At 47.0% G+C, this 14,578-nt stretch overlaps 1 protein-coding gene across 3 annotated transcripts in view; it reads right to left on the bottom strand.

The window, feature by feature from the left end:
* CARS2 (cysteinyl-tRNA synthetase 2, mitochondrial) overlaps window positions 1-14,578 on the bottom strand; it is a 45,151-nt gene that overhangs the window by 20,424 nt on the left and 10,149 nt on the right. For all 3 annotated transcript variants that reach the window (XM_040487080.1, XM_040487081.1, XM_040487079.1), the window contains 4 exons: window positions 11,639-11,710; window positions 11,416-11,521; window positions 8,700-8,783; window positions 6,406-6,535 (listed from right to left, as the gene is read on the bottom strand). In XM_040487080.1, coding sequence (XP_040343014.1) covers window positions 6,406-6,535; window positions 8,700-8,783; window positions 11,416-11,521; window positions 11,639-11,710 — 392 coding nt within the window. The remainder of the gene's footprint in view (window positions 1-6,405; window positions 6,536-8,699; window positions 8,784-11,415; window positions 11,522-11,638; window positions 11,711-14,578) is intronic.

Here is a 14,578-nt window from a genome sequence, read left to right as displayed (position 1 = left end):
GAAAGAAAGAAAGAAAGAAAGAAAGAAAGAAAGAAAGAAAGAAAGAAGCAAGCAGAATCTGGAGATTCTGCAGATTCCTACAAATCTGGAACTGAGATCACAAAAGCATCTGTTTGTGGAGATCCCCAAGACAGGAACATCCAGTACTTGGTGCTGCCCAGGAAGAGCTGGGAGAGTGGGCAGACTGAAGACTGAGGAGCCAGGAAAGGGGAAGCTGGGGTGGTGCCTGAGGGGTCCGATCCAGAACCATCTCTGGGGAGCGGGTTGGTAACCAAGAGCAAGTAAGAGGAAGGTGGTCTAGGGAGAGGCTGGGAAGACAGTGGAATAGGAGGATCCTAAGCTCACGTTGTCCCACAGATAGAACTAGAAAACACTCACATCAGCAGAAGTAACCCAGAAAATGACCCAAAGACTCCCAGAACAAACTCCACAGCTAAAGGTAGAGGAGAGGCCACATCAAAGAGGGGTGGGCAGGGCAAAGATGCAGTCAGGAGCTAAAATGGCCCTGGCTGACCACAGTCGGGAGGGAGCCAGGGGCAGGCAGGAGGGCAAGAAACAGACTCTCATGCCGGGGAGCCCCCACGGGGGAGATGAATACCCACAGCATTTGGCTTTGAAAGTGAAAGAGGCCGAATTTCATGAGTTCTTACAACCAGCAGGAATTAAAAACCTAGAATTAAAAAAAAATCAGCAGCTAGGCTCTGGGAGAGCCAGGAGGGCGTTAGGAAGCTGAGTGTCTGCCCTTAAAGAGAGATCACAACAAACAGCCTGCACATGTCCTAACTCCAAAGCAACAGTTTGAAAAAAGCCTGGGGCATACAGGAGGGACAGCTATTTACTCATCTCAGACGTATCTGGAGAGGCAGGGATCATAGGGAGATCCCTCCAGAAACAAAGGCCATGGAAGACACCATTTCCCTCCCTTGCCCCTCAGCATAAACACACAGCCACCTGCGGGAACCAGCATTGCACTGACATGACCTAAATTGCTTATACTGCCTCCCTACCCCATGCTTCACTCAGCCCCAGTGCTGAGGTCCCCTTCCCCAGAAGACTGACCCGAAGCTCACCAACACCGAATGTCCCAACCCACATATTTTGTGGGGCCTCGATCCCGGTGGGGTGGCTGGTCACCTCCCAGGGAGGACACACAAACCTTATTAAAACTGCACCCCCCTTCCCGTGCACACTTCGCAGAGCAGCCCCAGCCACCCTGTTTCCACAGCAGCTTGGCATCCCCCGTGGAAAAGGACCAGTGCCCCTTGTTAAAAGTCAGGCATACCGACTTTTAAAAGTTAAAAGTGCAAAGGGGCGCCTGGGTGGCGCAGTCGGTTAAGTGTCCGACTTCAGCCAGGTCACGATCTCGCGGTCTGTGAGTTCGAGCCCCGCGTCAGGCTCTGGGCTGATGGCTCAGAGCCTGGAGCCTGTTTCCGATTCTGTGTCTCCCTCTCTCTCTGCCCCTCCCCCGTTCATGCTCTGTCTCTCTCTGTCCCAAAAATAAATAAACGTTGAAAAAAAAAAAAAAAGTTAAAAGTGCATACCGCCCACTACTTTCAAGAGCAAGAGACATAGCTGACTTTCCCAACACCTAGAAACAGAGAGTTGATATAATGAGACAGAGGGGTATGTCCGAAATGAAAGAGCAGGATAAAACCGCAAGATACCCGAGTAAAACAGAGGTAAGTACTATATCTGAAAGAGAATTTAAAGTAGGGATCGTAAAGATACTGGATTTGAGAAAAGAGTGGAGGATGTCAGTGAGGCCCTTAACAGAAAGATTAAACAAACAACCAAACAAAAACAGTGATGAAGAACACAATACATGAAACTAAAAATACACTGGGTGGAATAAACAGCAGGCTAGAGGAAGCAGAGGAGCTAATTAATGACCCGGAAGACAGAGCAACAGAAAGTAATCAAACTGAGCTGGTGAGAGAAAAAAAAAAATTCAAAATGAGGATAAACTTTGGGAACTCAGCAACCCTGTCAAGTGTAATAACAAGCACGTTATAGGGATTCCAGAATAAGAGAAAAGGGGACAGAAAATTTATCTGGAGAAATAATAGCTGAAAATTTCCCTCCTCTGGGGAAGGAACCAGATATCTGGATCCAGGAGGCACAGAAATCCCCCAAGGAAAGTAACCCAAGGGGGTCCACACCAAGATACAGAATAATCAAAATGGCAAAATATAGTGATTAAAAAAAAAATTAAAACAGCAAGAGAAGACAGTTACATACAGTGGAAATCCCATAAGGCTATCAGCGAATTTTTCAGAACAGCAGAAACTCTGCAGGCCAGAGAGGCATAATATAGTCAAAGTACTGAAAGAAAAAAACCTGCATCCAAGAATACTCTATCTGGCAAGGCTATCACTCATAAAAGGAGAGATGAAGAGTTTCTTGGACAAAAACTAAAGGAATTCATAACCACTAAACCAAACCTGTAAGAAATGTTAAAGGGGACTCTCTGAGTAGAAAGGGAAGACCAAACTAAGAGTGTGAAAATGAAAAAACACAAAAGCAGTAAAAATAAGTATATCGATAAAAAATCAGTCAAAGGACTTACAAAATAAAAGGACGTAAAGTATGACACCATATACCTAAAACATGGTTAAGAGTAAAAAATTGGTTAAAGCTTAAGTGATCATCAACCTCAAATAGACTGCTATATACAGGAGACAATATAAACAAACCTAGAGGTAACCACAAATCAAAAACCAATAATAGATTGCAAAAAAATAAAGAGAAAGAAATTCAAATATATCACTAAAGAGCACCAGCAAACCATGAAAGAGGAGACAGGAGCAGAGAAAAACTATGAAAACAACCACAAAACAAGTAACAAAACGACAATAAATACATATCTATCAAGAATTACTTTGAATGTAAACTAAATGCTACAATCAAAAGACATAAGGTGATAGTGGATAAAAAGATAAGACCCATCTATATATGATGCCTACAAGAAACTCATTTCAAATCTTTTTTTATTTTTTATTTTTTTTATTTCAGAGAAAGAGAGAGCATCCCCGTGTTGAGCATGGAGCCTGATGTGAGGCTCAATCCCATGACCCTGGGGTCATAACCTGAGCCAAAATCAAGTTGGACGCTCAACCGAGTGAACCACCCAGGCACCCCGAGACTCATTTCAGACGAAAGTGAGGGAATGGAGAAACATTTATAATACAAACAGATGTCAAAAGACAGCCAGGTAGGAATACTTATGCTAGACAAAAAAGACTTTAAAACAAAGACTGGAACAACAAAGAACACTATATAATAATGAAGGAGACGATCCAACAAGAAGATATAGTCACTGTAAATATTTATGAACCCAACACGGGACCACCCAAATACATACAACAGTTAGTAACAAACATAAAGGAGCTAATTGATAGTAACACAATAATAGGGGACTTTAACACCCCTCTCATTTCAATGGACCAGATGGATTTAACAGATATATTCACAACATTCCATCTTAAAACAGAATACACATTCTTTTCAAGTGCACACAGAACATTCTCCAGAGGAGTTCACACATTAGGCCACAAAATGAATCTCTACAAATTGAATAAGATCAAAGTCATACCATGTATCTTTTCTGACCACAACACTATGAAACTAGAAATCAACCACAAGAAAAAAATCTGGGAAAACTACAAGTACAGGGAGATTGAATAACATGCTATTAAATAATGAATGGATCAACCAAGAAATCAATGACATTACACGGAAACAAATGAAAATGAAAACACAATGGTCCACACATTTTAGAATGCAGCAAAAGTGGTTCTAAGAGGGAAGTCGATAGCAACACAAGCCTACCTCAAGAAGCAAGAAAAAATCTCAATGAACAACCTAACCTTACACATAAAGGAGCTAGAAAAAGAACAAGCAAAACCTCAAACCAGCAGAAGGAAGTAAAACAATAAAGATTAGAGCAGAAATAAATGATATACAAAGTAAAAAACAAACAAAACCAACCAACCAACCAAACAAAAAAAACACACAAGAGAACACATCAATGAAACCAGGGGCTGGTTCTTTGAAAAGATCAGAAAAATTGACAGACCTCTGGCCAGACTCATCAAAAAAACAAAACTGGCTGGCTCAGTTGGTAGAGCACGCAACTCTTGATTTGGGGGGTTGTGAGTTTAAGCCCCACACTGGGCATAGAACTTACTTAAAAAGAGAGACATTCCATGCTCATGGATTGGAAGAACAAATGTTAAAATGTCCATACTATCTAAAGTAATCTATACATTTATTGTAACCCCTATCAAAATACCAACAGCATTTTTCACAGAGCTAGAACAAACAATTCTAGAATTTGTATGGAACCACAAAAGACCCCAAACAACCAAAGCAATCTCAAAAAAGAAAAAACTGGAGATATCACAATTGTAGACTGTGTTAGTAATGAAAACAGCATAGTACTGGTGAAAACAGACATCACAGATCAATGGAACAGAATGGAAAACCCAGAAATAAACCCACAACTCTATGGTCAATTTTCAACACAGAAGACAGGAATATGCAAGAAAAAGAGAAAAAGACAGTCTCTTCAACAAATGGTGTTGGGAAAACTGGACAGCTACATACAAAAGAATGAAACAACCACTTTCTTATACCATCCACGAAAATAAACTCAAAATGGATGATGGTTCTAAATGTGGGACCTGAAATCGTAATGATCCTTCTAGAGAGCACAGGCAGTGATGTGACATTAGCCGTAGCAACATCTTTCTGGATATGTCTCCTGAGACAAGGGAAATAAAGTCAAAAATAAACTATTAGGACTTCACCAAAATAAAAAGCTTCCGTACAGCAAAGGAAACAATCAACAAAACTAAAAGAAAACATACTGAATGGGGGAAGATATCTGCAAATGACATATCAGATAAAGGGCTAGTGTCTAAAATACATAAAGAACTAAACAACTCAGGGATGCCTGGGTTGCTCAGTCTGTTAAGCGTCTGACTCCTGATCTCAGTTCAAGTCTTCATCTCAGGATCATAAGTTCAAGCCCTGTGTTGGGCTCCATGCTGGGTGTGAAGTCTACTTGAAAGAGGGAGGGAGGGAGGGAGGGAGGGAGGAAGGAAGGAAAAAGTATGGATACAAATCAACACAAAACCACCCAAATAATCCAATGAAAAATGGGCCAAAGTGAACAGACATTTCTCCAAAGAAGACATCCAAATGGCCAACAGACACATGAAAAGATGCTCAACATCATTCATCATCAGGGAAATACAAATCAAAACTACGAGATTACCTCACACCTGTCAGAATGGCTAAAATCATCAATACAACAAACAACCAGTGTTGGCGAGAAGGTGGAGAAAAAGGGACCCTCATGTGCTGTTGGTGGGAATGCAAACTGGTGCAGCCACTGTGGAAAATAGTATGGAGGCTCCTCAAAAAGTTAAAAATAGACCTACCCTTGGATCCAGTCATCAGACTTCTGGGTATTTACCCCCAAAATACAAAAACGCTAATTCAAAAAGATACATGCACTCCTATGTTTATTCAGCATTATTCATAAGAGGTAAACTATGGAAGCGGCCCTAGTGTGCATCAATAGATGAATGGATAAGGAAAGTGTTTTGTATATAGATAAATACATATGTACACCCATACATATATATATACTCACACATACAGACACACACACACACACACACACGACAGAATAGTATTCAGCCGATGAATAAATCTTGCCATTTGCAACAATATGGATGGATCTAGACAGCGTAATAAAGGCTAGCAAAATATGTCAGAGAAAGACAAAAATACCTATGATCTCACTCATGTGTGGAATTTAAGAAACAAAATGAACAAAGGAGAAGAGACAAACTCAGAAAGACTCTTAACCCTATAGAGACTTGATGGTCACCAGAGGGGAGGTGGGCGGGGGATGGGGGTTATAGGGGGTGCGGATTAAGAGTACATTCATAGTGATGAACACTGAATAAAGTACGAAATTATTGAATCACCACGTTGTGCACCTGAAACTAACAGAACACGGCATGTTAACTATACCGGAACTAAGATAAAAAAATGAAAGAGAAAAAAAGGAGAAAATCAAGAGGAAGGTGGTCTAGTGCCCTGTCCCTGAGGGGCCCACCCCAAACCCACAGCAGAGGAAAGACAAAGGGGCACCTGGAAGTGTCCAGTGTGTGACGGGAAATCCAGAACCGACCTGTACGGCTGGCTTTTCCACTAAAAAGAACAGGTGCTAAGACTGGACGGGGTTTGGTTTCCCTTCTTACAGCTGGTCCCTTCCTCTGGAGCCCAGAGCCTTCCTCCCAAGCCCCGGAATGGTCCCCACTGTCCACACCCACACCCTGTGCCAGCCAAGTTGGGCACTGTGTGAGCCAGCACGGCAACACAAAACCTTACCTTGAGATGGTGGAACATTCGATGTGCCAGCCAGGTCTCCCGTTTCCCCAAGGAGAGGCCCAAAACACCTCCCGGGGTTTAGCTGCCTTCCACAGGGCAAAGTCGCTGGGGTGCCGCTTGTCAGAATCAACTGCCAACAGATCAAGTGACCGATCAGGGGCGAGAATCTACAACAGGCAAACCCACAGAGCAACCGCCACCAGACGGAGGCAGGAGGCACATCCCAAAGATGTTGTGCCTTCCTATCAGTGACCTCACATCTCTCATTCACGGGTCTCTCTCCCCAGGTGGCCACTGGAAGGACTACCCAATGCTTTTATCTAAAACATGCTGGACTGTGACGTCTCACTGCAGAGCTAAGGCCAGCTCCCACCAAGCAGAACGAGTCGGGATTTCAAATAACAAACACTGAGGCTTCTTCCCAGGGGGGCACTGGGCTGAGCTCTCTCTCTGCCTTATTCTTGTTGTGAGAAAGCTGTACTTGCCAGCAAATGAGTTTCAGGGAAACTTTTCCCCCCAAAAGAGAATTATATAGAGAAAAATAACAACAACAAAAACCACACACCAAAAACCAGAATATCCATCACATTGGAGGGGCAAGAAAACCCCAAAGAGGAGGGTCAGGAGATAACACGAGGTTGTACGATGAGCCACTACTGGGCTCTCTCTGTTCCAAAACGTGAAGCGGCCAAGATTCCCTCTGACAGGTGAGTGGATAAAACGTGTTGTATCCAGACAGTGGAATATTACTCGACACTAAAAAGAAATGAGCTATCAAGCCATGAAGAGACGTGGAAGGTAGTTGAGTCCCCTGTCCCCAAGGGGCTCTGCCCTTGCCCACATCCTGGTGGGGCCTAGTGGCTTAAATGCACATTTTAGTTTAAATGTGTATTGAGTGAAAAAAAAAGTCTGAAAAGGTCACAGACTGTATGATTTCAACTTTATGGCATTCTAGAGAAGGCTGAACTATGCAGATGATAAAAGATCCTTGGTTGCCAGGGGTCAGGAGGGATAGAAGACGGACAGGTGGAGCACGGGGAGGGGTCTGAGGGCAGGGAGGTGGCCCCGTGTGATAACACAATGGTGGATACGTGTCATTACACATGTGCCCAACTCCAAAGAATGTACGACACCAGGAGTGAACCCTGATGTTAAACCATGGGCTCTGGGTGATGATGTGTAACACAGGTCCACTATGACAAATGTCCTATTCCGGTGGGTGACACTGACAATGGGGAAGGCTGTGCACAAGTAGTGGCAGGGGAATGTGGGAAATCTCTGTTCCTTCCCCTCGGTTTTGCTGTGAGTCTATAAGTGCCCCCCAAAATAAAGTCTATCAAAACACAAAAGCGTTGCTGATGCTAGAACATGTGTCTCAGAGGCTCGTCCTCTGACTCCAGGGGGCACACCGCATATGAACACGTGTGGCCAGTCCAGCGGTCCTCGGTTCTGGCCTTTCAGAAGGGGAGCAGGATACTACTAAGAGTAACAGACACCATTTCTGAGGAGTCAAATAATACTGTCAGTAATTAAATTTAAATGGCATTGTTTATAGAGCAGAGGATAATGCCTTAAGACAGAAATGACTTGGACAATTTGTCTTTTGAGATTTTGCTTGTTTTTATTTGGTGCTTTTAAATAGTATCCTTTTAAAATTATTTTATTTTTATTTTTATTTTTTTTGTTCGAGAGAGAGAGCAGGGGAGGGGCTGAGAGAGAGGAGAGAGAGACTCCCAAGAAGGCTCCGTGCCATCGGCACAGAGCCCAGCGCGGGGCTCGATCCCACGAACCGTGAGATCATGACCTGAGCCAAAATCAAGAGTCGGATGCTTAAGCAACTGAGCCACCCAGGCGCCCCTAAAATTATTTTAAATTTACTTCTCTATACACATTTCTTCTCCACAAAAATAGCTTCATTCTAACAGTCACTGGAACAGAAGGGACTGCAGGAAGAGATTAAAATCCCCTAGGAACGTACTATATGGTAAAATACCTACGGGGATGTAACGTATGGCCAAGTACACGTGGAACTGAACACACCAACAAGGCGGAGGAGAGTGGGGAGATGGGACACCGTGAACGTGTGCTCTCTGGGGAAGGGCTGGGGGAGACTCACGACTTGCCGTGTGAACCTCATACTCCACAAATTTCCTCTCAGAAAATAGGGACTTAAATGCATAGCACGGCTGGGATGGACGGTCTGGCGCCATCACCATGGCCGAGCACAGGGGAGGGGGAAGCTGAGCACAGGGGAGGGGGAGGCTGAGTACAGGGGAGGGGGGGTGTGCACCCACCTGGCTCTGCGCTGGGACTGGGGACCGCACCCACGAGCTTGCCGTACCTGTCTCCTCTTGACCGCAGATCGAAGTAGACGTTGCCTGTTTTACAAAGGTAATTAGAAATTCATCATTTCTCAGTCTTAAGTAGCAGCATCTACACGGGCTTGGGAGCTGACCGGTAATTAGGACTCAAACTCAGAATCTGGCATCTGGCCTTCACGTGGCCCCTTTGTTCTGTCTCTAACTCAGAATTCATGCCACCACCACTATTTCGTAAGAGCACGCATTTGCACACATCACGAACATCCAGAGTGGGTGTGAAAACCCAAGTGTAAGATCTACGTCAAACAACATGGTTCTTTTTCATGAGAGGGGAAAGGGAGTGTTATCGCGGCCTGCGTTCAGCTCTGGGCTCTGCGGCTACAAAAAACCCGTCTTGACCCAGATATGTCTACGACCATCTCTTCACTTGGAGCCCAAACACCTCCACACTCGAGCACCCTGATGGACGAGGGGGAAGCGGGTGCTGGAGCACCCCCCCCACCCCCCCCCTCCCCGCAGGAAGGAGCCCCGTGCTGAGCAGCCGGGACTGTGACATCAGATCTCTATCCTGACTGGGGGTGGGGGTGGGGGTGGGGCAGGGAAGGACTTGGCACAAGGGCCCTGGGTGGCTGGGCGCTGCCCCGGCCTGTCCCCTTCTCCCAGAGCTCATATCGGAGCCCAAGCTACGCCGGAGGTAAGTAGGGACACTGGGAGCTGCTGTCCACCACGTCAGAACGTCAACACGCTCTCAAAAAGGAGACAATTCTCCTCACCTTCGCTCATGTTACCGATTTGCTGAACTGTTTCCTCAAAGAGTTCAAAATTCAAATTACAACCGAGATTTTACAGAACTGTTGAAAAGTTCAAACTAATGGAGTTTGAGTTAACGTCAATTTACTTTGACTTCATTACATTTACGCTGTCATTATTAAAAACTGACAATAAAGCATAGTAATAAAATGATAAAGCGCGTTCGGATGAGCGCCTCTGCCCCTCGTGAGGGTTGCCCTCCGGGTGGTGCGTCCCACTCCATGTCACAGGGTGGCAACAGGGAAACAATTCTTGTATTTTCTGGAGCAAACTCCAGTTCAGTCCCCTAAGCCCCTTAAAAACAAGTTCTTCTTGGAAACAAAATCTAAATAAGGTAAAGGAAAAACAAAACCAAAAACGCATGCTCTTGTGTACGCAGAGGTTACCGAGAGAGGCAGCGCACGGTCCGGGGACCTGGGGGACCCGGGGCCCCTCACGTGGGTCTGTGCTCCCACCAAGACCCCTGCAAGAAGGATGCTTCCGGCCAGTAAGTCCAGTGACCTGCAGAAGCTGTGTCCACCCTCAGGCCTTACAGTCTGTGACTTAACTTGTTATTTACTTGCAACAAGCGTCGCAATACCCGTTTCTCCTAGCCCCAGGCTGGGCGTGCTGGTGGGTCATTCATTAACAGCACAAGGTTCCTGTGGCCCCAGAAGTGACAAAAAGTGACAAAACACAAGGGCATGACCAGCAAGTTCAGGCAGCACGTGCCCGGCTACCAACCACACAGCACCGGCACCAGAACAGGGCCGAAGTCCGCTTTCCACCACGAGCGGTGAAGCAGCATCCTGGGAGGGAGAAAGCTTTGGTTGGGGGGTCCAGGACAGGTGGGACTTGGATCAGGAAGGACCGGGGGGAGAGGGAGGGGGTGCAGCTGAGAGTGAAGGACATCCCAGAGACAGAAATGCCAGGAGAAAAGTTCCCAGGACAGGAGACCTCGGCCAGAGGGACACACACACACACAGCCAGAGGAAGGCCCCCCCCCAAACAGCTGACCAGTGGTAACACAGACAGAAGGCACAGTCCCGGGCAGTGGGCGGCCAGCAGGGGACCAGGCTGGGGGAGGCAGGGACAAATGCAGGGCGTGAATATGCGGAGGACAGGATGCGGTAGGGACTGTCCAGCACCTCAGTCGGATAACGACCCGGGTTATGTGGGGTGCTCTCTTACTCAGAGGTGCACGTGGGAGGGTCAGGATGTCCACAGCCCAATTTCGCTGGCCCCTCAAACATACACCAGCACACAGAGAAAAATGTCAGAGGGCTAGTCTTTAACAAAATGTGCCACTTTAAGGGTATGGCTTTCGTCCCCAGCTTTTTGTCATGGAAAATTGCAACCACTCTAAAAGGGCTCGAAAGAACACTTGTATGCCTGCCACCCGGCGGCGGTAACTGCTTTATCTAGGTGAGCTCTCCAGATGTTCATGTCTTCCTGTGACCACGGAAAATACTTTAAAAAAGAACGGAGGGGCGCCTGGGTGGCGCAGTCGGTTAAGCGTCCGACTTCAGCCAGGTCACGATCTCGCGGTCCATGAGTTCGAGCCCCGCGTCAGGCTCTGGGCTGATGGCTCGGAGCCTGGAGCCTGTTTCCGATTCTGTGTCTCCCTCTCTCTCTGCGCCTCCCCCGTTCATGCTCTGTCTCTCTCTGTCCCAAAAATAAATAAAAAACGTTGAAAAAAAAAATTTTTAAAAAAGAACGGATTCGACAGCTTCGCCAAGAGGTACAATAACCATAAGAAAATCTCACGTTTCACACAGGAATCACCTCAAGAAAGACAGTAAACCATCCGGCTTACTCCAGGAAGTCATTCACACGCGTCCAGTTCCTCCAAACCCTACAGGCGCTTCCCCAATGATCAGTTCAAGCAGCATAACCCTACCTTGTGCTGTCGAATAAGCATGCCCGTTAGCAATTATTCCTTCGATGAAAGAAATGATGTGAGGAATATTTTCAGTTACCCTCAAGTACACTGTCGGGGGGAGAACCTGACAGAAGGCAAAGGAGAAGTGACTTTCGGCGGGTGAAAAGTGGAAGTCCACCGTGCTGGCTTTCACCGCTCATGGCACCCCCTTGTGGTGAGAGGACTCAACAACACGCTTTACCTTCAAGGCTGCCATGTCTTGTTTAAAATTCTCTTCGTAAAGATTGGCCAGAGAAGCAGGTGACACATTCATCTGCAGAGAGACAGGCGAGCTGGTCAGCAGGTGGAGCCCCACGCGGCTGGCCTCAGTTCACCACGGCTGGCTCACAGAGGGGCTCTCAGTGTCAGGTCTCCAAGTCCTTGTAGTCACTTAGCTGGTCACGAAGGCTCATTACAGACCCCGTGTTCTGGTTAGAGAGAAAAAAGGAATAAACAATGCGACGATTTCTGTTACGTAATTCAAACCCAAAAACACACACAAAAGCCTCCACTTTTCTAGGGCAAGGGCAAGGGCAAGGGCAAGCTACTTCAATCTATTCTACATAATAAGCAGAAACTTGGGTTCCTATCTTATCCCTTACCCCTCAGGGGGCAAAAGAAAACAAGTCAAAAATACATGAAAGAGGAACTCGGGGAAGTATTCTGAAAGTAACACAGCACCTGAACACAGGGCAGTGGGCGGGCAGTGTTCCACCCAAGGGCGGGTGGGCAGGCCGGCCCCGGAGACAGACGTGGAATTCTGTGCTCAGGGCATCTGGGGACGCGCACCTGCAGCCTCAGCTTCTCAGAGGGTGCTGGCGCACAAAACCAGGCTCCCAAAGTATTTTTTACTTTTCGGCATCAGCAGAAAAAAACACTCAGGGACCAAAAGCAGGACACGGCACCGGACACTGTTGGGCATGTGAAGGCAGCGGGAGCCGCTCCCTCCCTCAACTGGCCTCCGCAGCCCCGGCTCCTCCCCAGCCCCTGGCCCCCAGGCCAGGGCTCCGTTTCCTGCTCACGGACAGTAAGAAACTTTCCCAAGTGAGATGCCCCCTCCAACCCCATCACTCTGCAGCCATGGTCTTCCCTGCCCAGGGCCCCAGACAGGTAATCATCCTAGAAATTTTCACCAACAGACAGGTACTGAATAAATAAACCTGGCGAACAAAGGGGCGGTTCAGCTGTGTGGCCATGGGGAAGGCAATGAACCCCTGTGCCTCAGGCTTTCTTTGCAACACAGAGATGACCCCCAAGTTTGCCACGAGGATTCGGTGCAGCTGTGAAGACAACGGTGTGAATGGACAATGCTGGTTAACACCTCTGTTGAAGACACGACCCCCAGCACCCCCCCACACGTATCCGCAACTCCCTCCTGAAATGTACCGCCCTGCCTTGAACCTGCGGCCTGCACACGATACCACCACCACCCGGACCTGTCCCCTGACTGCCCCCCATCACACACCCACACTCAGAGCCCCTCCCCAGGCCCCTCGTCACGCTGTCTTCTGCTGGGACACACGTCACATCACACACATGCAGGTTCATTTCTGAGCTATAGCCCTGGACTGGAGACAGCCGGGCAGAGGGCACATGCACATACCCTTGCTGGCTGCTGTCCACAGTCCCCATGGAGGGTGCGTCAGTGTCTGCGGGGCCAGCCCCAACCGCGCAGGGGACTCACCTCTGGACGCTGTCAACATGACAGCTAACAGATGCTTTCTCGTAACTGTAACATGTATCTCCCTCCTCTGAGGGGGCGTGAACATCTCATGTATTTAGGAAACATTCACAGGGAACGTATGGCCACCACACCCGTTTCTCTTCTTACCAATTTGTAGGAAGTATTTTTACATGAAAGAAATTAGCCTTTTATCTCTGATGTGAATTTCAATTATTTTCACAGTCTTTCAACACTATGGTTATCTTAGGTCATGTAGAAAAAATTTTTATATTTAGCAATCCTTTATATTTCTCCATCTTTGGGGCGCCTGGGTGGCTCAGTCGGTTGAGCGTCCGACTTTGGCTCAGGTCATGATCTCGCAGTTCATGAGTTTGAGCCCCGCGTCGGGCTCTGAGCTGTCAGCACAGAGCCTGGAGCCTGCTTCGGATTCTGTGTCTCCCCCTCTCTGCCCCTTTTCCGCTCATGCTCTGTCTCTCTCTCTCAAAAAATGAATAAACGTTAAAAAAAAATTGTATTTCTCAATCTTTTCCCACAAATGGCTCCTGGGTTTGGAAACAAATTTAGGAAAGCCTTCCCCAATAGGAGGCTATAAAAACTGCCCAAAGTTCCTTTAGTAATTTGGGGGTCCATTTCTTTTATATTAAGTCTCCAATCTGCCCTAGATTTGGTTGAGGCACACATTCAACTGGGGTTTATTTTTCTCCCAGATGCTTACCTAACTGTCAACATTTTCTACTGGATAATTCCTCTCTTCCCCACTGATGCGAAATGCCATCGTTACCATAAGACAAGTTTCCATTATTTACTGTGTCTACGTCCAACTCTCTAACGTGTCCTGTTATCTGCTCATTGTATCTGTACAATGACCTTTAACTCCTACAACCTTGACAGCGACAAAAAGCAGACTGGTGAATGCTCGGGGGCAGGGTGGCACGGAGGGAGGATGGCCAGGGGCAGAGGAGACTTTTCAGGGTGATGGATGGATGGAGACATGCGTCTGCACACAGGAGACGGGCTCACAGGTGCACACATGTCACCGTGCTGTGGGCCTCGTGCGCACTAAATGCAATTGATCGTAGGTCTGTTTGACCTCAAAACTGTGCCAGAAAAGGGAAAGATTATGAAAACAAAAAATTTTCCATAGCTTTAAAAGTATATTTTAATATCGGGTCGGACTACTCCCTCCTTAATACTCTTCTTTTACAGAACTTTCCTGCTACTCTTGCTGTTGTGCTGTCCCATGTGAACTTTAGAATCCGGGTCTCTAGTTCAGAAAAAGGGGAATAGTAAGAACACATGCACGTGCACACACATGCACACACACACGCACAGACGCGCATGGCTGCACACATGCATGCACGCAGCTGCACACACATGCACAATGCGCACAGCAGCACACATGCATGCACGCAGCTGCACACACACGCACAATGCGCACAACAGCACACACGCACACGG

The sequence above is a fragment of the Herpailurus yagouaroundi genome, unplaced genomic scaffold (assembly GCF_014898765.1).
Source record: "Herpailurus yagouaroundi ecotype Mexico unplaced genomic scaffold, PumYag 164, whole genome shotgun sequence".
In the NCBI taxonomy this organism is placed as follows: domain Eukaryota; kingdom Metazoa; phylum Chordata; class Mammalia; order Carnivora; family Felidae; genus Herpailurus; species Herpailurus yagouaroundi.
Note: the sequence above shows the minus strand (reverse complement) of the source record. Positions and strands in the feature narration are given on the sequence as shown.